The 25,097-nt window shown below is 46.4% G+C and overlaps 1 protein-coding gene across 1 annotated transcript; it reads right to left on the bottom strand.

The window, feature by feature from the left end:
* Positions 1 to 891: 891 nt before the first annotated feature.
* Positions 892 to 24,838, bottom strand: LOC117042523 (zinc finger protein 420-like). The gene is made up of 8 exons (XM_033142065.1): positions 24,578 to 24,838; positions 16,776 to 16,902; positions 14,440 to 16,055; positions 7,873 to 8,124; positions 6,510 to 6,597; positions 5,612 to 5,694; positions 5,212 to 5,338; positions 892 to 2,289 (listed from the first exon to the last, which is right to left on the bottom strand). Exons 1-8 carry the CDS (start codon positions 24,836 to 24,838, stop codon positions 932 to 934), a joined length of 3,912 nt encoding a protein of 1,303 aa, XP_032997956.1. The 3' UTR covers positions 892 to 931.
* Positions 24,839 to 25,097: the final 259 nt, after the last annotated feature.

The raw sequence follows: 25,097 nt of genomic DNA, 5'->3' as shown, positions 1-25,097 counted from the left end.
TGGTAGGAAATATCCCAATTCCCACCCTACCCCCCCCCCAACCTGGACAGAGAGCACCAATACTCTGGATTGGGAGTATTGGTGCTTTTTTAAATGAAAAAGGCCATGCCATCAGGACAGCTGTGGATTTGCTACAGTTTTAAGAAGGGAGCTTTGTGGAGCTCAGGTGCGGCCAGGCTGGATTCAGCAATCCTTAATTGTTAATTTTGATCCTGCGCGATCTTTGAATGCGACAGATGCAGACATTTTAATACAGTTCATTTCACACTTTATCATCCCTTGTGAAGACGTGTGTTTTATTTTACATGCATATTTTTGCTCTTTTATCACGTTGTAGAAGATGCTGCTGGTTTCTCTTTGCAGGGCTTACAAGTTTCAGAAACTAAAACGCCTTCACCACTTCCGCTGATAAATTGGAAATAAATATTTGCAAATGGGATTTGAACCCTCTAGCATTCTGTTTGCTCCCTACCCTCTTGCTTTATTTAGGGCAAATTAAAGAATTCACTTTCACGAGAATTTGTTCCTTTTCGAAAGCACAGCTTCTCCCCTGTGTACACATCAAGAATAAATACTGCTCCCCGCTTTACGACAATGGAAGTTTGTGTTTCTACTCAAATTCTCTCCCCCATTCCCTTTTTAAAATTTGTTGTTGTTTAGTCGTGTCCGACTCTTTGTGACCCCATGGACCAGAGCATGCCAGGCACTCTTGTCTTCCACTGTCTCCCACAGTTTGGTCAGACTCATGTTGGTAGCCTTGAGAACACTGTCCAACCATCTCATCCTCTGTTGTCCCCTTCTCCTTGTGCCCTCCATCTTTTCCAACATCAGGGTCTTTTCCAGGGAGTCTTCTCTTCTCATGAGGTGGCCAAAGTATTGGAGCCTCAGCCTCAGGATCTGTCCTTCCAGCGAGCACTCAGGGCTGATTTCCTCAAGAATGGATAGGTTTGATCTTCTTGCAGTCCCTTTTGTGAGCTCTTTGATGAGAACTGAGACTTTTCTGGCTGTAGAAGCTCTTCCCGCACTCCAAGCACGGATACGATTTATCCCCGGTGTGAATACTCTGATGGTACGTAAGGTAAATACTCTGACTGAAGCTCTTTCCGCACTCCAGGCATTTATAGGGCTTATTCGCCGTGTGAATCAACGTTTGGTGGTTGGCGAGGTGCTCCTGCCGCCGGAAGGCCTTCCCGCATTCCAGACACGGGTAGGGTTTCTCTCCCGTGTGAATCCTTTTGTGGGAATACAGGTGGGACTTTGCTCTGAAGGCCTTCCCGCACTCGGGGCACTGATACGGCTTCTCCCCTGTGTGGATCCTTTCGTGGGAACCAAGGGCGGAGCTGCATTTGAAGCTCGCTCCGCACTCCAAGCATTGATACGGCTTCTCCCCCATGTGGATCCTTTGGTGGCGGGTTAGCTTGAAACGGCAGCGGAAGCTCTTTCCGCACTCCGAGCACCTGTGCGGCTTCTCCTCCGTGTGAATTATCTGATGCTTACGGAGGTGCTTTTTCTGGTAGAAGGCCTTCCCGCATTCCAGGCACGCGTACGGTTTCTCTCCCGTGTGAACTTTTTGGTGGGAATACAGGTGAGACCGATCCCTGAAGCTCTTCCCGCACTCCGGGCATTGATAGGGTTTCTCCCCTGTGTGAAGTCTCTGGTGGGAAGAGAGGGTGGAGCTGTGCCGGAAGCCCCTCCCGCACTCCCGGCACTGATACGGTTTCTCCCCGGTGTGGATCCTCTGGTGCCGAATCAGATTATAGCGGCAGTTGAAGCTCCGCCCGCACTCCAAGCACCGGTACGGTTTTTCCTCCGCGTGAGTCGCCTGGTGGTTGGTGAGGTGCTTCTTCTGGCTGAAGGTCTTCCCGCATTCCGAGCACCGGTATGGCTTCTCCCCCGTGTGAATCCTTTGGTGAGAAATAAGGCCAGAGGTGTAAGGGAAGCTTTTCCCACACTCGGTGCAAGTATAGGGCTTCTCCGTGCCATGAATTCCTTGACGGGAAGTGACATGAATGATGCTCGTTCCGCACTCCGAGTGTCCGTAAGAATTCTCCCTTGGGTGGGTTTTGACGCTGGGTTTACGTCCCCTTTTAGAATGGAGACTTCCCCTGTTCACACGGGGTATCCCTGTTTCCTTTCTCTCATCCGTTTCTTCTCGGGCTGCAATTTCACGGTAGTCGCATCCCCGAGAACCGGATGATTTATTTCCCCTCTTCCCTTCATGTCCCTCCCTTTCCGATGTCTCTTTCCCATGTAGATCTCCCTTATTCTGGGTTTCCCATTCGTCACCTCCTGCAACGAAGAGAGAGAAGCGGATAAGAGCCTGAGGGGAAAACATAAAGTCTCAAATCACTGAGCAGCTTCAACACTTGTGATCAAGGAAGAACTGGAAGGATTTTTTTAAAATAAGAATTTATTAGTTTTTAACAATAATAACAAATACAAAATATAAAATAAACAAACCACTACAACAAAACTACAAAAAACACACATAATAAACAAACACTTAATCACCTATTCTTATCTTATTCATGACATTAACTGGGGACCTCCTCACGTCCTCTCCTCTGCGTACATTTCTAATTAACTATAGTAACTTTATAACATTGTAAATTCTTCCTTCTTGAGCTGGAAGGATTTAGATGGGAGGCAGGCCTGACCACAGATTTAACTGCCTCAGTTGACAGATGCTGTGCTATAGAGGCTGTTGAGTTCAGCTTCTAGCTCAGATAGGAAATTCATCGGGTGATCTTGGGCTAATCACACTCAGCTCGGCCTACTTCACAAGGTTGTTGTACAGGTAAATGGAAGAACCATGCGTCATCTACATTGGCTCCCAGTACGTTTCCGAGTACAATTCAAAGTGTTGGTGCTGACCTTGAAAGCCCGAAACGGCCTCGGCCCTAGTATACCTGAAGAAGCGTCTCCACCCCCCATCGTTCAGCCAGGACACTGAGATCCAGCTCCGAGGGCCTTCTGGCGGTTCCCTCGCTGCGAGAAATGAGGTTACAGGGAACCAGGCAGAGGGCCTTCTCGGTAGTGGCGCCTGCCCTGTGGAACGCGCCCCCCCCCCATCAGATGTCAAGGAAATAAACAACTATCTGACTTTTAGAAGACATCTGAAAGCAGCCCTGTTTAGGGAAGTTTTTAATGTTTGCTGTTTTATTGTGTTTTTAATATTCTGTTGGGAGCCGCCCAGAGTGGCTGGGGAGACCCAGCCAGATGGGCGGGGTATAGATAGATAGATAGATAGATAGATAGATAAAATAATTGTTGTTGTTGTTGTTGTTGTCTCTTCCAAACTGTTAGTTGCAAAAGAAGCAACTGGAGGATAGATATGAGGGGAAAAGAGCCTCCCAGACTTTTTTAGGCCAAACCCTTTTTCATAAAATAGGGGTCACCACTCTCATTCCTATCAGCCCCAGCCACAATGCTCAATGCTCAGGCATGATGGGAACTGGAATCCAAAAACCTTAAGAAGACACTATTTTGGCTATCCCAGTCCTCAAACATCACCCCTCCCCCCAAAAAAATCGCAATAGGCATCCAATAGCAAGGAAGACCCTCGTTCCACATCCTGGTCTGCCCATCTGTAGGAGGGAGTCTCTGGGTCCCATTTTTGGTACTCCTAAATTAAAAAGCTATACAGAAACCTGACAATATATGATGGAACCAAAATGGAGGTTAGATACAGCATAGGAGCATGTGAGGGAAAGGTTTAGTGAGAAATTCAAACAAGGGTCTTTCAAGCCAAACGTGGGGAAATATATACGTATGTAACTTTTTTATTGAAGTGGGGGAAATGGATGTAGGCTCTGAAAGAGAGCCTACTTGACTCCTGATCAGATGTTTCTTGAGAGGCAAAAGAATCTCGTTATTTGTGGGCACTTGAAACCAGGAAATCCCAGCCTTTTTTCCTGCCATGGATTGCTGTTTGGCCCAATCAAGGAAACTGCTCCATCTTCTGACATCAGTCGTCTTTCCAGCCAACCAGGAAATAGCTGAGATGCTAGTTCCACTTACGTATTGTTACGGAAATTACGGGGGGGGGGCACCTCAGCAAAGTCTCCTCCCAAGTAAGCTGTTGGGGGTACGGAGCGATGCCCTTAAGGGAACCCATCAGGGAAATGCATTGGCTCTGCAGGGTGACCTCAGTAAGCCATAAATGGGTGATTTTAAGAAATCGCTGGGCAAATGTTTTCCTCCCGACTTGCCATTTGACAGGCTATGCAAACCGAGATACTCTTGTTCCCTCACCCAGCAGGTGCTCAACATGTCCTTCTAACACTTAACACCCATTCAAATCTTGCCCTGAACCATTAAAAAGGTAAAGGGACCCCTGACCATTAGGTCCAGTCATGTCCGACTCTGGGGTTGCGGCGCTCATCTCGCTTTACTGGCCGAGGGAGCCGGCGTACAGCTTCCGGGTCATGTGGCCAGCATGACAAAGCCGCTTCTGGAGAACCAGAGCAGCGCACGGAAACGCTGTTTACCTTCCCGACGGAGTGGTACCTATTTATCTACTTGCACTTTGACGTGCTTTCGAACTGCTAGGTGGGCAGGAGCAGGGACCGAGCAACGGGAGCTCACCCCGTCGCGGGGATGCGAACCGCCGACCTTCTGATCGGCAAGCCCTAGGCTCTGTGGTTTAACCCACAGCGCCATTACCTTATGTTAATCTTGTTTGCTACTATGTTAATCTCATGTAACCCTCCCCTTTGCTGACTTTTCACTGATGTAACTGATGTGGTGATGATGCCTACTGAATTGTATCCTGGGATGTGGTGAGAAGTTTTAAAAAACTTTGTCACCCCATTCCCGTTGTTCAGTCTTGGCTTGAACCTGTTGCGCAATAAACTAGGATCTCTGTTCCTTGCTCCGTTGATGGCTGGACTCCTTCTTTTTCCTCCGCAGGACCCCGCGGGCTTTGCCCGATGGCCAGGTGGCTGAGCAACCTCGCACCTGAATTTTTCCCCTTATCAGTATCAGCTCTGAAACTTCCATTCTGAAAAAGCCTGTCAGGCCATTAAACCAGTCAGGCCACTGTTAAGAAGGGCAAGAGTGGAGGGTGTGTATTCAGAGAACGTGCTTCCAACATTAACCGCACAGACCTAAGCAGGCACGGATGCTGAGCTACGCCAGAATGCAGAGTTTCACTATATAAAGATATTCTGAATTATGAAACCGAGATTATGATCCAAGAGAAAGCCTCACCGAGAGAGGACAGAATCCAAAGGCTCTCCTCCATGACTTGGTTATGCAGAGCTCTCTGGTCAGGATCCAGCAGATCCCACTCCTCTTCTGTGAACCACACAGCCACATCCTCAAAGGATACCAGACCCTGAAAGAATCAGAAAACGTTTTTTTTTTTTCCCTTCCTTGCACATTGCACAAAGATTATCGAATAGCCACAACCAAAATACTAGTTGTGGTGAAGTGGCTGGTCGTTATTCTCAATATTTAAATGGGTTTCTTGGGGGGGGGGCAGACACAGCCTTCATTGGGGGCAGCTTTGACAGAAGCTAAGAGGAGGACAGAGATCTGTTTAGGATCGGAGAGGGGGGAAGGAAGCAAAAGTACCAGCCTCTTCCCCCCCAGTGATTTATCCTCCTACCTGATCTGGTTTCACACATGCTCCTTCTTCAAGACCACAAAGAAGAGGTGTCTGAACAGGTAAGTGTGGCTTCATTCTGTCACCTGCGAGAGACAAATGTGCCACGAACCCATTAAAACACGCGCGCCTCGGAGATTGAGTCGCTGCAGGTCTCATTTAGGAAAGGTCCTATATGATGAGTGCATTCCAGCAGTTTATGCTCTTTCTATTTCGATCACATGAAAACCTGTCTCTGGTTCCTAACCAGAAATCAGGGTTGCGAAGTGTTCCAATTATAAAAAGGGCCTTCCCACAAAGGATAGAAGGGTTTCCTTCAAAATATGCATGTGCTGCAGCTAGGATACTTATAGCTAAAACCTGGAAAGGAGAAAAAATACCAACAGTCCAAGAATGGCAAATTAAGCTAATAGAATATATGAATTTAGCAAGGATGACAGCAGCAATAAGAGATATACAAAAACAGAAAACAAAAGCAGAATGGAAATATGTGGAAGAATATTTAAAAAAAGAAGGTTTGAAAACGGAACTAATGATTTGCTTAGATTAAGTTACGCACGTGGGAGATTTAAATTATATATATATATATTGTTGCTGTTTTTTGTTCGTTTGTAAGAATGAGAGTAACTAAATTATTAGTTAGAGTAATGAAATTAGTATTATACTAAGAAAACCGTTGTAGAAGCAATATGAAGTCATATTTTAAAGTTGATGTATAATTTGAAAGAGACTATTGTAAATTTATGTTTATTATTTGTGCGATGTAAGATTTAATGTTTTGTTTTGTTTTATGTTTGAAATCCTTTTTTTAAAGAAACACAAATTTAATAAAGACTTATTTTAATTTAAAAAAATATATGCAGAGAGAAAACAAATTGAAATAGAAGCCTCGAATCCATACCTGGTGACCTCTGACCGTTGACAGACGGATCCCTCTCTGCCTTAGGGAAATCAGTCCTCATTTCTGTCGCTGGATCCTGTGCCCGAAACTGCAACAGGGATAGAAGACATCACATGGGGAGAAGGATTTTTAAAAAGGGATGACAAAGGAAGAAACCTTAAGGATATTCCTGTTTGGCTGATTTCCAGTGAAAGTAGGAAAATGAAGTGAGCTTTTTTATATTTATCAACCCTTCCATTCCGAGATCCTTGGGCAGGGCTCAGCAAAGTTTATCTGGCCTGGGCCGGATCAGTCCCGCAGAGATCCCTCCGTGGGCCAGATCGCGTGCGCCTGTGATTTTTGGCATCTGTGCCTGCGCAGACACGATTTCCGGCGCCGCAAAAGTGAGACACCGCACTGCGCAGTGTGCAAGCAGGCAGCTTGGTTCGGGGACGGCTCGTGGGCTGGTCAAACGACCTCCGTGGGCCGCTTCTGGCCCATGGGTCTTCGGTTGCTGACCCCTGCCCTTGGGAGTTTCAAATTCAAGGGTTCCCTGCAGATCCCCAACACCACCAGCCCCAGCACAAACACAGACAATGCTCAGGGTCCTGAAAGACCTACATTGGCTCCCAGTACGTTTCCGAGCACAATTCAAAATGTTGGTGCTGACCTTGAAAGCCCTAAACGGCCTCGGCCCAGTATACCTGAAGGAGCGTCTCCACCCCCATTGTTCTGCCCGGACACTGAGGTCCAGCTCCGAGGGCCTTCCGGTGGTTCCGTCACTATCTAGACTTTCAGAACAAAATAAAAAATTAAAAAATTCCTTCCGGTAGCACCTTAGAGACCAACTAAGTTTGTTCTTGGTATGAGCTTTCTGAAGAAGTGTGCATGCACACGAAAGCTCATACCAAGAACAAACTTAGTTGGTCTCTAAGGTGCTACCGGAAGGAATTTTTTTATTTTTTTATTTTGTTTTGACTATGGCAGACCAACACGGCTACCTACCTGTAACTGACTTTTAGAAGACACCTGAAGGCAGCCCTGTTTAGCGAAGTTATTAAAGTTTGATATTTTATCGTGTTTTTTAATATTCTATTGGGAGCTGCCCCGAGTGGCTGGGGAGACCCGGCCAGATGGGCAGGGTATAAATAAAATATCATTATCAGGGATGATGGCAGTTTTAATTCAACATATTTTGGGGGACACATCCATAATCAAGATGAAATGCTCTCACCTGTTCCTCCTCCTGCTTCTTCCCCTCCGCCTGGCTCAGGAGGAAACCTTCGGCCAGGGCCACCGCCTGGGAACTGGTCTCTGCTCCGCATTCCCTCACCCAGTTCTCCATCTCCGGGGGGAGGACAGCCAGGAACTGCTCCAGGATCACCATGTCCAGGATCTGAGTCTTGGTGTGTCTCTCTGGTTTCAGCCACTGATGGGAAAGGCGGTGGAGTCGGCTGCAAACCTCTCTGGGTCCCTCGGCCTCCTGGTAGCGGAACCGCCTGAAACGCTGGCACTGTACCTCTGAGCTGAGGGCATTCTCCTCACCCAGGACCTCCTCCATGGCTCTTTCGTAGAATCTCCCACTGCTCCAAATCTTGATAGAATTGTGGTCTCTTCCCACTTCGAGGGCAGTCATCTTTGATCCAGGCCCCAAGGAAGCCTCAATTTTTTTTGGTTCTATTTCTCAGGGCAAAGGGTATTCTCATTGGTCTCTTTGCAACCAAGTCCTGCGAAGCCAAGACATTTTTTCCACGTTAAAATTATCACGCCGTCAGTAAAAAGATTCCCTGTATTAGTTAAAGGAGCATGGCTCTCAACAAAGGCTGGGCGATATATCGATATATCGTCCAAACCCGGTTTTCAAGTCCTTATCGTGATTCATAATTTTTGACCTGGCAATATATCGCAAATCATGATGTGTGTGTGTGTGTGTGTATGTGTGTGCCAGTGCTGTCAAGTATCCCGTTTTCCCTGGGATTCTCCCTTATTTTAAGCAGTTTCCCGCTGCTCTCCCTTATTTTTTATTTCCCTTTTTAATGGAAGCAGCTCCTCCCCTGCTGGCCAGGGACTGGGTGGGAAGACCTCGCCTACTTGGAGGGAAAAGCCTCAGCCCTCAAAGCAAGTGGGAGCCGTTTCCCGTGCTTACAGGGGGGTGTATTCCTCCCCCTGCATCAGCCCCTATCCGTTGCTGCCGAGCCCCTCAGCTGGCCAATAGGGTTAGCTGGCGGGCGGAGCCTGGCTGCCTTTGAGTAGCTGCTGCTTCCTGTCCTGTTTTGATGGGATCAGGCAAGAAGACGATGGGGCTCCATCGCGCGGAGCACATGGCTGCCCTCCTCTTTGCTGGCTGCCCTCCTCTTTGCTCCGCTCCGAGCCCGAGGCCGCTTGGAGTTTACATTGCTGCTCCGCCCACTTTTGCTTCTGGCTCCGCCCACCACTGACATGTGACTGTCCCCGGGATAGGTGAGACTGCTGATCCCTTATTTTCAAATCCGAAACTTGACAGTTATGGTGTGCGCTTTGCAAAAATCACGATGCAGGAAAAACTGTGAAGTCAGCCAATGACTCCACACAGCTCCATCCTTATTTCAGACATCCTGATATATTGGTATATCGCGATTTTTTGGCTGGTGATTTATCACGATGTTAAAAAACAGATGTCGCCCAACCCTATTCGCAACCAGGTCTTCTTTCTCTAGGGAGGAAAGGCTGATGGATGCTGACATTCAAAGAGACCGGAGGGCAGAAAGGGAAAAGAAGATTGCCCTCCTCCTATTCTCCATGACCGTTTTCTGCAGTTGCCATCTTCTCCTCCAGTTAAACTCAGAGTAAGTATAGAATCATAGAATCTTAGAGTTGGAAGAGACCACAAGGGCCATCCAGTCCAACCCCCTGCCAAGCAGGAAACACCATCAAAGCATTCCTGACAGATGGCTGTCAAGCCTCCGCTTAAAGACCTCCAAAGAAGGAGACTCCACCACACTCCTTGGCAGCAAATTCCACTGTCCAACAGCTCTTACTGTCAGGAAGTTCTTCCTGATGTTTAGGTGGAATCTTCTCTCTTGTAGTTTGAATCCATTGCCCCGTGTCCGCTTCTCTGGAGCAGCAGAAAACAACCTTTCTCCCTCCTCTATATGACATCCTTTTATATATTTGAACATGGCTATCATATCACCCCTTAACCTTCTCTTCTCCAGGCTAAACATACCCAGCTCCCTAAGCCGTTCCTCATAAGGCATCATTTCCAGGACTTCGACCGTTTTGGTTGCCCTCCTCTGGACACCTTCCAGCTTGTCAGTATCCTTCTTGAACTGTGGTGCCCAGAACTGGACACAGTATTCCAGGTGAGGTCTCACCAGAGTGGAATACAGTGGTACTATTACCGTTACTTCCCTTGATCTCTAGATGCTATACTACTATTGATGCAGCCCAGAATTGCATTGGCTTTTTTTAGCTGCTGCATCACACTGTTGACTCATGTCAAGTTTGTGGTCTACCAAGACTCCTAGATCCTTTTCACATGTACTGCTCTCAAGCCAGGTGTCACCCATCCTGTATTTGTGCCTTTCTCTTTTTTTGGATTTAATGGATTCAAACTACAAGAAAGAAGATTCCACCTAAACATTAGGAAGAACTTCCTGACAGTAAGAATCTTAGGACTTCCCTCCACCCCTCCGTGGATTCTTAGAATACCTTTGTCCACTCACTGCATATTATAAATTCATCCAAATAACAATCTTCCATTATATCCAAAATCTTTGCAACATTGCAAGAGTTATTTAAAGCCTGCCAAAGAGTTCGAGTGCGCAATTCATAGAACCGTAGAGCTGGAAAGGGTCCCTATGGTGTCATCTAGACCAACCCCCTGGAATGCATTGGCCACCCTCAAGAGATGCAGATCTAATTCAAATACAGTACACAGCGCACCCCCAGCGGCTTCCTGGCCTTGCGGGAGGCAGCTCCACTCCCTGCTTGGGGGGGGGGCATGGGATAAACAGGCCCCGTGTGCACCCTCTCCCTGGGGCACCCTGTGCAATGGGTGCTGGGTGGGGTGGGGTGGGTGCTCACCGGATTTCAGATGCAGCATTTGGAAATCACAGGCGCTCCTTTCACCCGCCAGGCTGGAAGAGAGACTTCGGGGAGGAGGTGCGCCTCCCCCACACTCCCAATTCACTTCCCTTCTAGGAATCGGAGCTCACTTCGTTTTAACCCTTTGAAGCCCAGCTTCTGCGCTCCTTGCTCTCAAAGCAGCAGCCAGGGAGGAAAGGCAAGTGGGTGCTTTGCACGCTCACTTCAGGTTCCCAAATGAACATTGCCCATAGAAGCAGCCCCCGCCACGAGGCTGTTTGTTATATATCCAAGGATTTTTTTTCCTCCAAGGACTCCCATACCACCCACTTGGTTCTCCTGCCCTCCCCATTTTATCCTCACAACAACCCTGCGAGGTAGGCCGGGCCGAAGCCGTGCATAGAACCATAGTGTTGGGGAATTGTGGCATCGGAAGGGACCCTGGTGATCATCTATTCCAACCCCCTGCAATGCAGGAATAGGCGGCTGCCCCAGACGGGGATCGAACCTGCAACCTTGCCATTATTGGCACCACATTCTAAGCAACAGAGCTATCCAGGGAGCAAGGACTGGGGTGGGGTGTGTCCAAAGCATACCTGTATACCTGAAGGAGCGTCTCCATCCCCATCGTTCAGCCCGGACACTGAGATCCAGCGCCGAGGGCCTTCTGGCGGTTCCCTCATTGCGAGAGGTGAGGTTTCAGGGAAACAGACAGAGGGCCTTTTCAGTAGTGGCACCCTCCCTGTGGAACACCCTTCCATCAGATGTCAAGGAAATAAGCAGCTATCCTATTCTTAAGAGACATCTGAAGGCAGCCCTGTTTAGGGACGTTTTTAATATCAAACGCTGTATTGTTTTAACATTCATTTGGGTGCCGTCCAGTGTGGCTGGGGAAGCTCAGCCAGATGTGCGGGGTACAAACAATAAATTATTATTATTATTATTATTATTATTATTATTATGTTTTTAAAACAACAACTCCACTATCAATTGGGTCAAGTCAGGGAGGTGTGGGAAAGGTTGGCTGTGAGCCACACTTTATGTCATAGAGCCACAGAATTGTCGAGTTGGAAGGGACACCCGGGGGTGATCTAGTCCAACCCCATTGCAATGCAGGTGCTGAACCCACAGCCTTGAGATTAAGAGTATCGTTCTCTGCCGACACAAGGAGCTGGCTTCACGGGGCCTGTGTGGTGCGGTGCAGTGGTTAGAGCGTTGGACTCCCCAACCCTCCTGTGATTCCCAGCGACTGGCATCCAGAGGCATCACTAGTAGCAGTAGTCACTTCCTTTTCTCCTCACATCCTGCCCTTAAGTTTTTAACATTTGGCGTTTTATTACGCTTTTATATGTGATATTGAATTTATTAGTTTCCCAATTACAATAATCCAATAATAGCCTCATAATAACAATGTCAAATTATAATACATTCTCTCCCACTTTATGAATTCTTTGATGGCGACTGGAGTTTGTGCCTTCTTCTGAAACATATCCTGCACATGTCATTGAGCAAACACTGGCCAGGAAACCACAACAGTTCAAAGCTGGAGTTATCTCTTTATTAGCAAAACATGATCTTCACAGACTGGGCTGAGTGTCAGCCTTAATGAGCACAGCAGTTCACTCCCTGTAAGTGTTACCCCATTACCCCATGACGCGGGTGGCGCTGTGGTCTAAACCACTGAGCCTCTTGGGCTTGCCGATCAGAAGGTCGGAGGTTTGAATCCCCGCGATGGGGCGAGCTCCCGTTGCTCTGTCCCAGCTCCTGCCAACTTAGCCATTCAAAAGCACGCCAGTACAAGTAGATAAATAGGTACCGCTGCAGCGGGAAGGTAAACACCATTTCCGTGCTCTCTGGTTTCCGTCACGGTGTTCCATTGTGCCAGAAGCGGTTTAGTCCTGCTGTCCGCATGACCCAGAAAAGCTGCCTGTGGGCAAACGCCGGCTCCCTCAGCCTGAAAGCGAGATGAGCGCCGCAACCCCATAGTCGCCTTTGACTAGACTTAATCGTCCAGGGGTGCTTTACTTTTTTTAAAAAAATCATGAAACCACTTGCCAAGACTAAAGGTCCCTGCCTCCTCATAGCTATCTATGTGGGGAGCCATCTCCAGAACTTTTTCCAAGCAATCAGAGACTGTGCCTGCGTGTCTGTCTTTGCTCCTCCCTTTTCATGCCTCTTTTGGTCCTGGGAGTGAGAGGAACTTGTCGCAGCAGGAGGGGAAGACACCTGTGACTTCACATTTCTATCCCTTTACCTTTCTGCTCCTATTTACCTGCTTTGGCTTCCCCCCGATTCTGGTAGTCTTTTTGCCACAGACTCTCTCAGCTCACTTATCCCTGTTACCTCTTCAGCTTCCGACTTCTCCTTCTCCCAGACTTCTCCTCCTCCTCCCTCTGACCACTCATTGTTGTCCCACCACCAATCCCTGGGCTCTGAGCCTTCTTCCCTTGATGGTTCCCCAGCAGGTTCTGAGAGCCAGTGTGGTGTAGTGGTTAAGAGCGGTGGACTCGTAATCTGGTGAACGGGGTTCGATTCCCCGCTCCTCCACATGCAGCTGCTGGGCGACCTTGGGCTAGTCACACTTCTCTGAAGTCTCTCAGCCCCACTCACCTCACAGAGTGTTTGTTGTGGGGGAGGAAGGGAAAGGAGAATGTGAGCCGCTTTGAGACTCCTTCGGGTGGTGATAAAGCGGGATATCAAATCCAAACTCCTCCTCTTCTTCTTCTTCTTCTTCTTCTTCTTCTTCTTCTTCTTCCTCTTCTTCACTGTTCCTCTGCTTCCAACCAGCCCCCGACAACACACACAGCAAACTTCTCTATACTTTCCCCCTTGTATGAATTCTCGGATGGGAAGTGAAACCTTTTTTTGCAGATGAAGTCCTTTCCATAATCCAAGCATTTATACAGGTGAAACTCGAAAAATTATAATATTGTGGAAAGGTTCATCTCTTTCAGTAATTCAACTTAAAAGGTGAAACTAATGTATGAGATACTCATGAGAGCCAGTTTGGTGTAGTGGTTAAGAGCAGCAGACTCGTAATCTGGGGAACCGGGTTCGCGTCTGCACTCCTCCACATGCAGCTGCTGGGTGACCTTGGGCTAGTCACACTTCTCTGAAGTCTCTCAGCCCCACTCACCTCACAGAGTGTTTGTTGTGGGGGAGGAAGGGAAAGGAGAATGTTAGCCGCTTTGAGACTCCTTCGGGTAGTGAAAAGCAGGATATCAAATCCAAACTCTTCATGACATGCAAAGCGAGATATGTCAAGCTTTTATTTGTTATAATTGTGATGATTATGGTGTACAGCTGATGAGAACCCCAAATTAACAATTTCAACTTTGGGGTTTCATCAGCTGTGCGCCATAATCATCACAATTATAACAAGCAAAGGCTTGACATATCTTGCTTTGCATGTCATGAGTCTATCTCATATATTAAACGCCAGTAGCTAATGAAAACAACTGCTTACATAAATGGATTTTTCCACAATATTCAGATTTTTCGAGTTTTACCTGTATGGTCTCTCTCCATTGTGAATTCTTTGATAATCAGTGAGATGTCTCTTCTGTGGCAAGGTAAAGGCCACACCTTCCTAAGTATTTACATAAATGATTTTTTGTGTGAATCCTTTTGAGAAGGATTGTGTGAATCCTTTTGAGAAGTGTGCATGCACACGAAAGCTCATACCAAGAACAAACTCAGCTGGTCTCTAAGGTGCTACTGGAAAGAATTTTCTATTTTGTTCCTTTTGAGAAGTGAGTTGTATCTTCTTCCTGAACCCCATTCTATATTCAAACATTAATATGGTTTCGCCCTTTGTGAATCCATTAGTGACAATGAAAATTTCTGCTTCTCCTGAAGCTCTTTCCACACATTTTTTTTAAAGTTATAGTTTCTCACCTATGTGAATTCTTTGGTGATTAAGGATACTTTTCTTACAGCTGAAGTTCCTTCCACATTCTAAGCATTTATATGGCTTCTCCCCTGTGTGAATTCTTTTATGGTTCGTAAGGTGAGATTTGTCTCTGAACCCCTTTCTGCACACCGAGCATTCGTACGGTTTCTCCCCCGTGTGAATTGTTTGATGGAAGAGAAGGCTAGAACTGTCTTTGAAGCCCTTTCCACACTCAGAACATTTGTATGGCTTCTCCCCTGTGTGAATTCTTTCATGAGAACGAAGGTGTGCCTTCCCACTGAAGCTCTTTCCGCATTGGAAGCATTCGTATGGCTTCTCCCCAGTGTGAATTCTTAGATGGGAGGTGAGACTTTGCTTCAAGATGAAGCCCTTCCCACATTCCATGCACTTATAGGGTAAGTCCTCCGTGTGAATTCTTCCATGGGAAGTGAGTCTGTGTTTGGAAATAAAGCTGTTTCCACATTCCAAGCATTTATATGGTTTCTCCCCGGTGTGGATTCTCTGATGATTAGTAAGATGTATCTTCCGAGTGAAGCCCTTTCCACACTCCAAACATTTATGTGGCTTTTCCCCTGTATGAATTCTCTGATGGGAAGAAAGGCTAGAACTGTGACGGAAGCTCTTTCCACATTCCAAGCATTCAAACGGTTTCTCCCCTGTATGGATTCTCTGATGGGAAGAAAGCTCGCCGCTGCGAGGGAAGCTCTTTCCGCATTCCAACCATGTATATGGTTTCTCCCCTGTGTGAGTTCTCTGATGAAAAGTGAGACTTGTCTTGTGGGTGAAGCTTTTCCCACAATTCAAGCATGTATATGGTTTCTCCCCAGTGTGAGTTCTCTGATGAAAAGTGAGGCTTGCCTTATGCATGAAGCTCTTTTCACATTCTAAGCATTTATAGGGCTTCTCTCCTGTGTGAATTCTTTGATGATAAGTGACGCTCTTTTTGCAGCTGAAGCCCTTTCCGCACTCCAGGCATTTATATGGTTTCTCCCTAACGTGAATTCTCTGATGGGAAGTGAGCTTGGAGCTCTGAGTGAAGCCTTTCCCACATTCCAAGCACTTATAAGACTTATCCCCTGAGTGAATCATTTGGTGATTAATAAGATATATCTTCCGGGTGAAGCTTTTCCCACATTCCATACACTGATACGGTTTCTCCCCTGTGTGAATTCTTTGATGATAACCGAGTCCCTGCTTGCAACCAATGCTCTTTCCACATTCCAAGCATTTATACGGTTTCTCTCCACTATTAATTCCTCGGTGGAAAATGAGTGCGGAGTTTCTCGTGAAGCTCTTTCCACACTCAAAGCATTTATATGGTTTCTCCCCTTGGCGGTTTTGGTAATGTGCTTTACATTTTCTTTTAGAACCGAAACTTTTCCAATAATCCCGACACTTCTTTTTATGTCTTATATCTGTTTTTTCTTTGACTGCAATTTCATTGTAGTTACTACCCTGAGAGGCTGGGGGTGTGTTCCTTCCCATCTTCTCTGCTTCAGTTTTCCTTCTCTGCTGTTCCTTCTTTGTGCATCTTTCCAGTGACTCTTTTCTAGCTCTTTCCCCTTTATTATTGGTTTTCGATTTGTTGCCTGCAATGAAGAGAGAAATAGCTAAGAACCTGTGGACAGAAGCTTCAAATCACTGAACAACTTCAACGCTTGTGATAACGGGAAAGCTGGAAGGACTTGGATGACTGGTGTTAACTGACAGCTGGAGTGCTATGGATTGTGGGACTGTTAAGGGATGTGAGGGAGGATATATTGTTTAAGATATCCTATCCCAACTTGTGTTTACAAGTTCTATAATATCTGCAGAGTTAACATTCCCTTTTTAGCACACACACAGCGGATAGCTTGCACAGACTCGCTAGAGTCATTAGAAATATTATCCTGGTGTCTTCCCCTTTTTAATCCCTCTTTTAATAAGACACTACACAGTCTTCAGTAAAGTATAAACGTTTACTCACAAGAAATCATCTGTTCACACAAAGGATCCCAGAGGCAGACTTAAAAGTTACTAAACAGTATACAGGTAAGACATTCCTTTCATTTGATCTTCTTATTTACTGCCGCAGGGGAGAAAGCCGATTCCCCAAAGCCTGACACCTTTGCTTCATCAAAAACCTGGCAAAATTGTACAAAAGGAAGCGGATGAGCCCGTGCCCCGTGTGCGGGAAGGGCTTTGCCACCCAGTCGAGGGTCAACCGACGCTCCAACACTATTGAGCTACATCAGAATATTAGGGTTCGCCACATACAAAAAAAGTACTGAATTTCAAAACGGGCATTATGATCCAGCAGGGAGCCTTACCCAGAGAGGCCACGATGCCTCCATTTTCCTCCATGACTTCCTTGTGCAGAGCTCTCTGGGCAGGATCCAACACAGCCCACTCTTCTTCTGTGAAATGTACAGCCACGTCCTCAAAGGACACTGGACCCTAAAAGGAAAAATGAAACAATACCTCCTTGTATATAATATACGGGACGCGGGTGGCGCTTTGGGTTAAACCACAGAGCCTAGGGTTTGCTGATCAGAAAGTCGGCGGTTCAAATCCCCGCAACAGGGTGAGCTCCCGTTGCTCGGTCCCAGCTCCTGTCCACCTAGCAGTTCGAAAGCACATCAAAGTGCAAGTAGATAAATAGGTACTGCTCCAGTGGGAAGGTAAACAGCATTTCTGTGCGCTGCTCTGGTTCACCAGAAGCAGCTTTGTCATGCTGGCCACATGACCCAGAAGCTGTACGCCGGCTCCCTCGGCCAGTAACACGAGATGAGCTCCGCAACCCCAGAGTCGGACACGACTGGACCTAATGGTCAGATGTCCCCTTTACCTTTATATAATATGCAGATGAGCTACTAGGTTAGTTTAAGGTGACCATGATCATTATTCCCAGAATTTAGAGAGAATTGTTTCAGCCAAGGGAGATGAGCTGGGAATTGGGATATCTAGGCTGCTCCCAGCGTGTCTCCCAAGTGATCTGTCTGCCTATTTAAAGGGTAGGCGCCCTCAGGCTTGGGGGCCAGGAGTGCCCCCACCCAGGCCTCAATATCTGGTCCACAGGAATTGCCTGTCATGGACTGGTTGGAGGAGCTGGGGAACCCTCAAGGGAAGAAGACTTAGAGTCTGGGGAATGGTGGTGGGACAACGATGAGTGCTCAGAGGGAGAAGACTGGGAAGAGGAGGTGTCAGAAGCTGAGGAGGTAACAGGGCTTAGTGAGCGGGGAGAGTTGGTGGCAGACAGAAGTCCAGAATCAGAGGCAGAAGCTAGAGCAGGAGGGTGGGAGGAGAGGCCAAGAGTCAAAGATGAGAGACTGGTGAAGAAGCACAGGTGTCTCCCGCTCTTGCCGAGACAAGCTCCCCTTCTGCCTTGTCTCCCAGAACCAGAAGAGGCATGAAAAAGGTGGAGGAGAGGTTGGCAGCATGCAGGCAGAGTCTCCGATTTCTTGGGGAAAGCCCTGGAAAGGAGGGGACTTACGAGAGGAAAGGTGGGGACTTTCAGTCTCAGCAACTGATTTTCATGGAAGAAGGCCACCGGGAATGAGCGGCTCTGCTCATTGGGCCTGACAGCCCAGTTTGCGAAGTGTGTGGTTTTGCGAATAAAGCGTTGACTCCATCTTTAAACTGGTGGTTCCTCACTGCAAGAAGTGAGGTTGCAAGAAAGGCAGAGGGCCTTTTCGGTAGTGGCGCCCGCCCTGTGGAACGCCCTCCCATCAGATGTCAAGGAAATAAACAATTATCTGACTTTTAGAAGACATCTGAAGGCAGTCCTGTTTAGGGAAGTTTTTAATGTTTGATGTTTTATCATGATTTTAATATTCTGTTGGGAGCCGCCCAGAGTGGCTGGGGAGACTTGGCCAGATAGGCAGGGTATAAATAATAATAATAATAATAATAATAATAATAATAATAATAATAATAATAATGTGTGATTACTGACTGGCATGTTCCTGTGACACTGCCCCTCCCTGGCAACACCTCTCCCCAATCCTAATTCATACCGACCTTGAGTGTTTTTGCCTTGCTGGAATGTGACCTTGAACTTGGAGGGGTGTGTAGAAACTAACTTCATTCCCTTTGATTTCTCCTCTCACCCACTGCTGGTATGTGGCCCCTGGAGGGTTGCTTGGCTAAGAACGTGGCCTCCAGTCTGAACCAGTTTCCTCACCCATGTCCCACCTGATCAGATTCCACAGCAGCTCCTTCCGCTCCACCACAAAGAAGAAATGAATGAGGATGATTTGGCAGCTTCATTCCCTTGCCTGAAGGAGATAAACAAATGTGTCAGAGAGCCATTTACACATCCTCGCCTCTGAAATGAAATTATGCATGCCTAACTTAGAAAAGGGACATGGGTGGCACTGTGGGTTAAACCACAGAGCCTAGGGCTTGCCGATTGGAAAGATGGTGGTTTGAATCCCTGGAAGGGGTGAGCTCCCGTTGCTCGGTCCCAGCTCCTGCCCAGCTAGCAGTTCGAAAGCACGTCAAAGTACAAGTAGATAAATAGGTACCACTCCAGCGGGAAGGTAAACAGCGTTTCCGTGCACTACTTTGGTTCGCTTAGTCATGCTGGCCACATGACCTGGAAGCTTTACGCCGGCTACCTCGGCCAATAAAGCGAGATGGGCACCGCAGCCCCAGAGTCAGACACGACTGGACCTAACGGTCAGGGGTCCCTTTACCTTTTCAACTTAGAAAAAATCCTAGCTTCATATGTGGTGGTCTTGTAGTAAGGTTAAAGCTTACTGGGAAATGATATACAATGAATTGAAAAGGATGTTTCAAATAACCTTTGTAAAACAAACCAACGAACCAGAAGCTTTTCTTTTGGGAGTTATAGGGACAGAACTACCTAAAGTATACAGAAATTTATTCATGTATGCGACTACAGCAGCAAGAATGTTGCTTGCCCAAAAATAGAAAGAACTTCTAAAACACAGCAAAAACAAAACACACCCCATCCCCACCTCTCCTAAGTTTTCGTGGACCTGGGTTGTATTTTCTTAACTGCTGGAGGAAATGTTGGTACTTGGATGGTAATGAATGCATCTTTGCCGGTGAACAAGGTACATAGCGGGTCCGAGAGGGAAACAAGAAAGGAATTTTTGCCTAGAAAGTTCATAGGTAAAGGGACTTCCGGCGGCTGACGCCATTATGGGTGGTCGTGGGTTGCTTCGGCTGCGAAGCACCCAGTTCATCCCGGGGGTCAGGAGCCCTGCAGCCGCATAGCGGGGCTCCGGTTGGGGTGCGGGAAGAGCGTCCCGCACCCTGGGCTCCCCGGCTGTGCCCGTTGTGGCTCCGAACCCTTCCCCCGCCCCCCCTGTAAAGGGGGAGTGGGGGTGAAGGGACGCGGCGACAAAGCCTGTGATGAGCGTCTAAGTTCTACCTGTCATTAAGGAGCTGATAAGAACCCGGAGGCTGTGAGTAATTGATTGACTCTTTGTATTCCTGGAACGCTCGGGGGGGGGGGGGGAGAAGAAAGGCAGCCCGCCTCCCTCCCTTCGTGTGGTGAAAGAAATTAACTCTTTAAGTGACTGCTGCTACAACAATCAATAGAAAGTATTTGGAATTTGAAAACTGAGTTTGTGGAGATCTCCCTTTGGGGGTTGACTGGGGAAAAATATCTCCGCTTGAAGTTTTGGTCTTTATACTCCGGCTTCGGAGAAATGGCGGCGACTTGGTTTGTCGTGGGAAAAAATTGAAACAAAGGAAGGAAGAGACAGGAACTGAAATCTGATACTCACCCTCTCTCTTAAAATGCTGGACTTTGCGCTTGCACTGGCATCGAACTTAGATTTAAAGGATGAGGAAAAGCTCACTGTCTTGCAGATGGAACTGCTTAATCGGAAACTACAAGTCTTGAGTGGAATTATTCATAAAAAGGATCTACTTTCCACAGAGGAGGCTTTTCAAAAGTTCTACACAATGGAATCAAGCCTTGGCAAAGAGCTGGGAGGGGCGATTGAAAGATGGTTTGAAATGGCTGGGCAAATCCGGGAAAAGGAACTTGGAACGGGAAAACTTTCAATATCCAGTCTCCGAGGTGGCAGCTCGGGGGCAAGGGACATGGAATTAGAATTTTTACAAGAAGAAGAAGTAAAAGAAACGGAGGAGCCCAGAATACAGATGAGAAACGCCCTGAGGCTCGATGCGGGGTCTGTTGTGGACGCTGCCTGGATCTGTGGACACTCGGAGGAAGGCAATTGGAGATTTGGATTTGGAGAAAGACAGAAAAAGACAATGGATAGAGGGGGAGTGGGTTGAAGTATTAATTGTATAATTTAAATGGTCTGCCATGGTACCCGAAATCGGAGTGTGAAGTCTGTTAATTACAAGTTTATTTTAAATAAGCAAGGAGATATTTGAATCTTAAGTCAAAAGCAGCATGATAAAGGACAGAAGAAATAAGTTTAGCTATAAGAATATTTGGTTATGATTTAGGTTATATTGCAAAGATTGAGATAAGTATGTTTTTTTTTAAGCAAAGTTAAAAAAAATTTTATAGAGAAAGGTTGTTAAGGAAATAGTATATTGAATTAAAATCGAAGGTGAAAAGGCGGGGGAAGACAAACGTCAAGATTTAGAACTAGAATTTTTTTTTTTGTAAGGTATATAAATAAGAAGAAGTATCCTGACTTTATGTGTATTTGTATTTGTTTTTGTATTTGTAGGTGTGGGGTTGGGTTTGTGTTATATTATGAAAATGCTAATAAAATCTTGTTAAAAAAAAAAAAAAGAAAGTTCATAGGTAAAGGTAAAGGTACCCCTGACTGTTAGGTCCAGTTGTGGATGACTCTGGGGTTGCGTGCTCATCTCGCTCTGTAGGCAGAGGGAGCTGGCATTTGTCCACAGACAGATTCCGGGTCATGTGGCCAGCATGACAAAGCCGCTTCTGGCGAACCAGAGCAGCGCACGGAAATGCCGTTTACCTTCCCGCCGGAGCGGTACCTATTTATCTACTTGCACTTTGACGTGCTTTCGAACTGCTAGGTTGGCAGGAGCTGGGACCGAGCAACGGGAGCTCACCCCGTTGCGGGGATTCGAACCGCCAACCTTCTGATCGGCAAACCCTAGCACCACAAGCGTCCCTTAGAAAGTTCATAGAAGAGGCAACTCAAAGACCTTCTCAACTCCACCAGATTCACAAATTGGGCAGCTTGAAATGTTATTCATCCTGCCATCCCTTGAAAGCTACGGTCTGCAAATGTTTTTTCTTAGAGCAGCAGTAAAAGTGATAAAATACCTCCAGAAAAAAATGTCTTTTTTATAATGGGCACCAATATGATATGAATAAGACATCTGTGTGATTGAATGAAAATCCCATCACTTGAAATAGAAAGGAATTCCCTCTTGAAACATCAGATTCACTCTAGTGGGAGAGAAATCAGGCCAAGCCTCAGTATTAAGACCAGGGCTTTTTTTCAGTTGGAACTCAAGAGGACACCTCTCAGTGAGGTTACAGGGAACCAGGCAGAGGGGCCTTCTTGGTAGTGGCTCCCACCCTCTGGAACGCCCTCCCATCAGATGTCAAAGAAAGAAACAACTACAGTCATACCTCGAGTTACGCATGCTTCAGGATGTGTATGACACAGGTTACGAACGCACCAAACCCGGAAGTAACGGAACGCGTTACTTCCGGGTTCGGCGGTTCGCGCATGCATAGACGCGTCAAATGATGCCACGCGCATGCGCAGAAGCACCGAATTGCATGGCGCACATGCGCAGACGCGGCGCTTCAGGTTAAGAAGGTCACAGGTTACGAACAGGGCTCCAGAATGGATCCCGTTCGTAACCAGAGGTACCATTGTATCTGACTTTTAGAAGACATCTGAAGGCAGCCCTGTTTAGGGAAGTTTTTAATGTTTGATCTTTTATTGTGTTTAATATTCTGTTGGGAGCTGCCCAGAGTGGCTGGGGAATAAATTATTATTATTATTATTATTATTATTATTATTATTATTATTATTATTGAAAAACAGCACTGATTAAGACCATCAGAATACCAGTGGAATTTCCTCAGTACATTTGAGAATAAGTAGGTTCCAGCTCATTACCTCCAAATAGCAACTACTTCCATTGAGGTTCAATTCACAACATGGAGAGAGACCAAACTGAGATACATTGCATTGATCCTCACCCAATGGCTTCTGTCTGGGGTCTGATGGAGTCGTCTCTGCCGCAGGAGAATCACCTCCCATTTCAGCAAACAGACGCTTTACCTGAAACAACAGAAATAAAGATACAAGACATTAAATGGGGAGAAATGGTACAGCAGGAAACTTTGATGATTTCTAAATAAATTTGGACAGGGAGTACAGAATTTTGCACCCACAGTCTGACCTGCTTGGGACCATGTCACAATGCTTAGCCTTTTTAAAAAAAGTTAATATTGTTTTATTTCTGCTTCACATTTTAAAATATTCATTTAAACAACCTTAAAATATCAATGCATTCCCTCCTTCTCTTTCCATGGTTCATTGGGGTTGGACTGGATGGCCCTTGTGGTCTCTTCCAACTCTATGATTCTATGATTTTACATATCATAAATCCCTGCATATTTTACACAAACTAAACCATTCAGCATTCCATTATTACTTCCATCAAAGCTTATTTACACTGTTGAATTTATCTTAATGCCGCCAACGTTTTCAAGTGCACACTATTTCCCCCCATATATTCAATAAACATTTTCCAATCTTCACTAAACGTATGTTTGTCTTGTTCTCTTATGCTATATGTTAAGTCCACAAGCTGCGCATATTCCATCACCTTAAGCTGCCATTCTTCTTTGGTTGAGACCTCGCTCGTTTTCCATTTTTGTTTTACTGATTCTAAATGCTGTATTAATCCGCTAATCATATAGTACGACATTTGCTAAAATTGTGACGTTCAGCTATCAGCTTACTTTTTCCGTGGCTGATTTGTTACTAGTGTTATGTAGATTGCAATTGCTTTACTGGTGATCTGCTAATTATTTTACTGTACATGATGTATGCTGTGTTTATAATAATAATAATAATAATAATAATAATAATAACAATCATAATAATAATAATAAATTTATACCCCGCCCATCTGGCCGGGTCTCCCCAGCCCTAAACAGGGCTGCCTTCAGGTATTTTCTAAATGACAGGTAGTTGTTTATTTCTCTGACCCCGATGGGAGGGCGTTCCACAGGGCGGGCGCCACTACCGAGAAGGCCCTCTGCCTGGTTCCCTATAACCCTATAACCTCACTTCTCGCAATGAGGGAACCGCCACCAGGCCCTCGGCGCTGGATCTCAGTGTCCGGGCTGAATGATGGGGGTGGAGACGCTCCTTCAGGTATACAGGACCGAGGCCATTTAGGCCTTTAAAGGTCAACACCAACACTTTGAACTGTGTTGTTTGTGTTGTTCCATTATGTTTTACTGTGTTACTGTTATTTATTGTTTGCAAGCCGCTTTGAGACTCATTTGAAAGAAAAGTGACATGGAAATATAATAAATCGAATCAAATCATAGAATCATAGAATCCTAGAGTTGGAAGAGACCCCAAGGGCCATCCAGTCCAACCCCCTGCCAAGCAGGAAACACCATCAAAGCATTCCTGACAGATGGCTGTCAAGCCTCCGCTTAAAGACCTCCAAAGAAGGAGACTCCACCACACTCCTTGGCAGCAAATTCCACTGTCCAACAGCTCTTACTGTCAGGCAGTTCTTCCTAATGTTTAGGTGGAATCTTCTTTCTGGTAGCTTGAATCCATTGCCCCGTGTCCGCTTCTCTGGAGCAGCAAAAAACAACCTTTCACCCTCCTCTATATGACATCCTTTTATATATTTGAACATGGCTATCATATCACCCCTCAACCTTCTCTTCTCCAGGCTAAACATTCCCAAAATCAAGGAGAGTCAAAGCAGTGCCTTCCAGATGGTGTTGAACTCCACCTGCCATCAACCAGTGCTCAGAGATGATGGATTTAGTCCAACAACTTCTGGGGGCTCATGTTTGTTAGGTTTAATGTAGATTAAACATTCTCACCTGCAGCCCTTTCTGCTTCTGGTCCTCTGCCTGACTCAGGAGGAAACCTTCGGCCAGGGCCACCGCCTGCGAGCAGGTCTCCACTCCGCATTCCCTGACCCAGTTCTCCATCTCCGGGGGGAGGACAGCCAGGAACTGCTCCAGGATGACCATGTCCAGCATCTGAGTCTTGGTGTGTCTCTCTGGCTTCAGCCACTGATGGGAAAGGCGGTGGAGTTGGCTGCAAACCTCTCTGGGTCCCTCGGCCTCCTGGTAGCGGAAATGTCTAAACCGTTGGCAGTGCACATCTGAGCCACGGGTGTTCTCCTTCAATGTCTTGTGCCTGCTTCCAATCCAAATCTCCCCATTGCTCCTGGTCATGGTGGTATTGGGCTCTCTTCCTGCTTCAAGGGCAGCTGAGTCTTGTTCTTCCATTTCTTATCTGCAGAAAAAACATTCTCTGATGAAAACATATTTTTCATTTTGATTCCCCGTATAGTGAATCATGTCATGCACAACATTTCTTTCCCCCAAACTGAACAAACTCAGTTTCTTTCCCCCAACTGAACAAACTCAGATGGTCTCTAAGGTGCTACTGGAAAGAATTTTCTATTTTATTTTTCCCCCCCATTTGAGATAT

Source organism: Lacerta agilis, chromosome 2, assembly GCF_009819535.1.
Source record: "Lacerta agilis isolate rLacAgi1 chromosome 2, rLacAgi1.pri, whole genome shotgun sequence".
Taxonomy (NCBI): domain Eukaryota; kingdom Metazoa; phylum Chordata; class Lepidosauria; order Squamata; family Lacertidae; genus Lacerta; species Lacerta agilis.
Note: the sequence above shows the minus strand (reverse complement) of the source record. Positions and strands in the feature narration are given on the sequence as shown.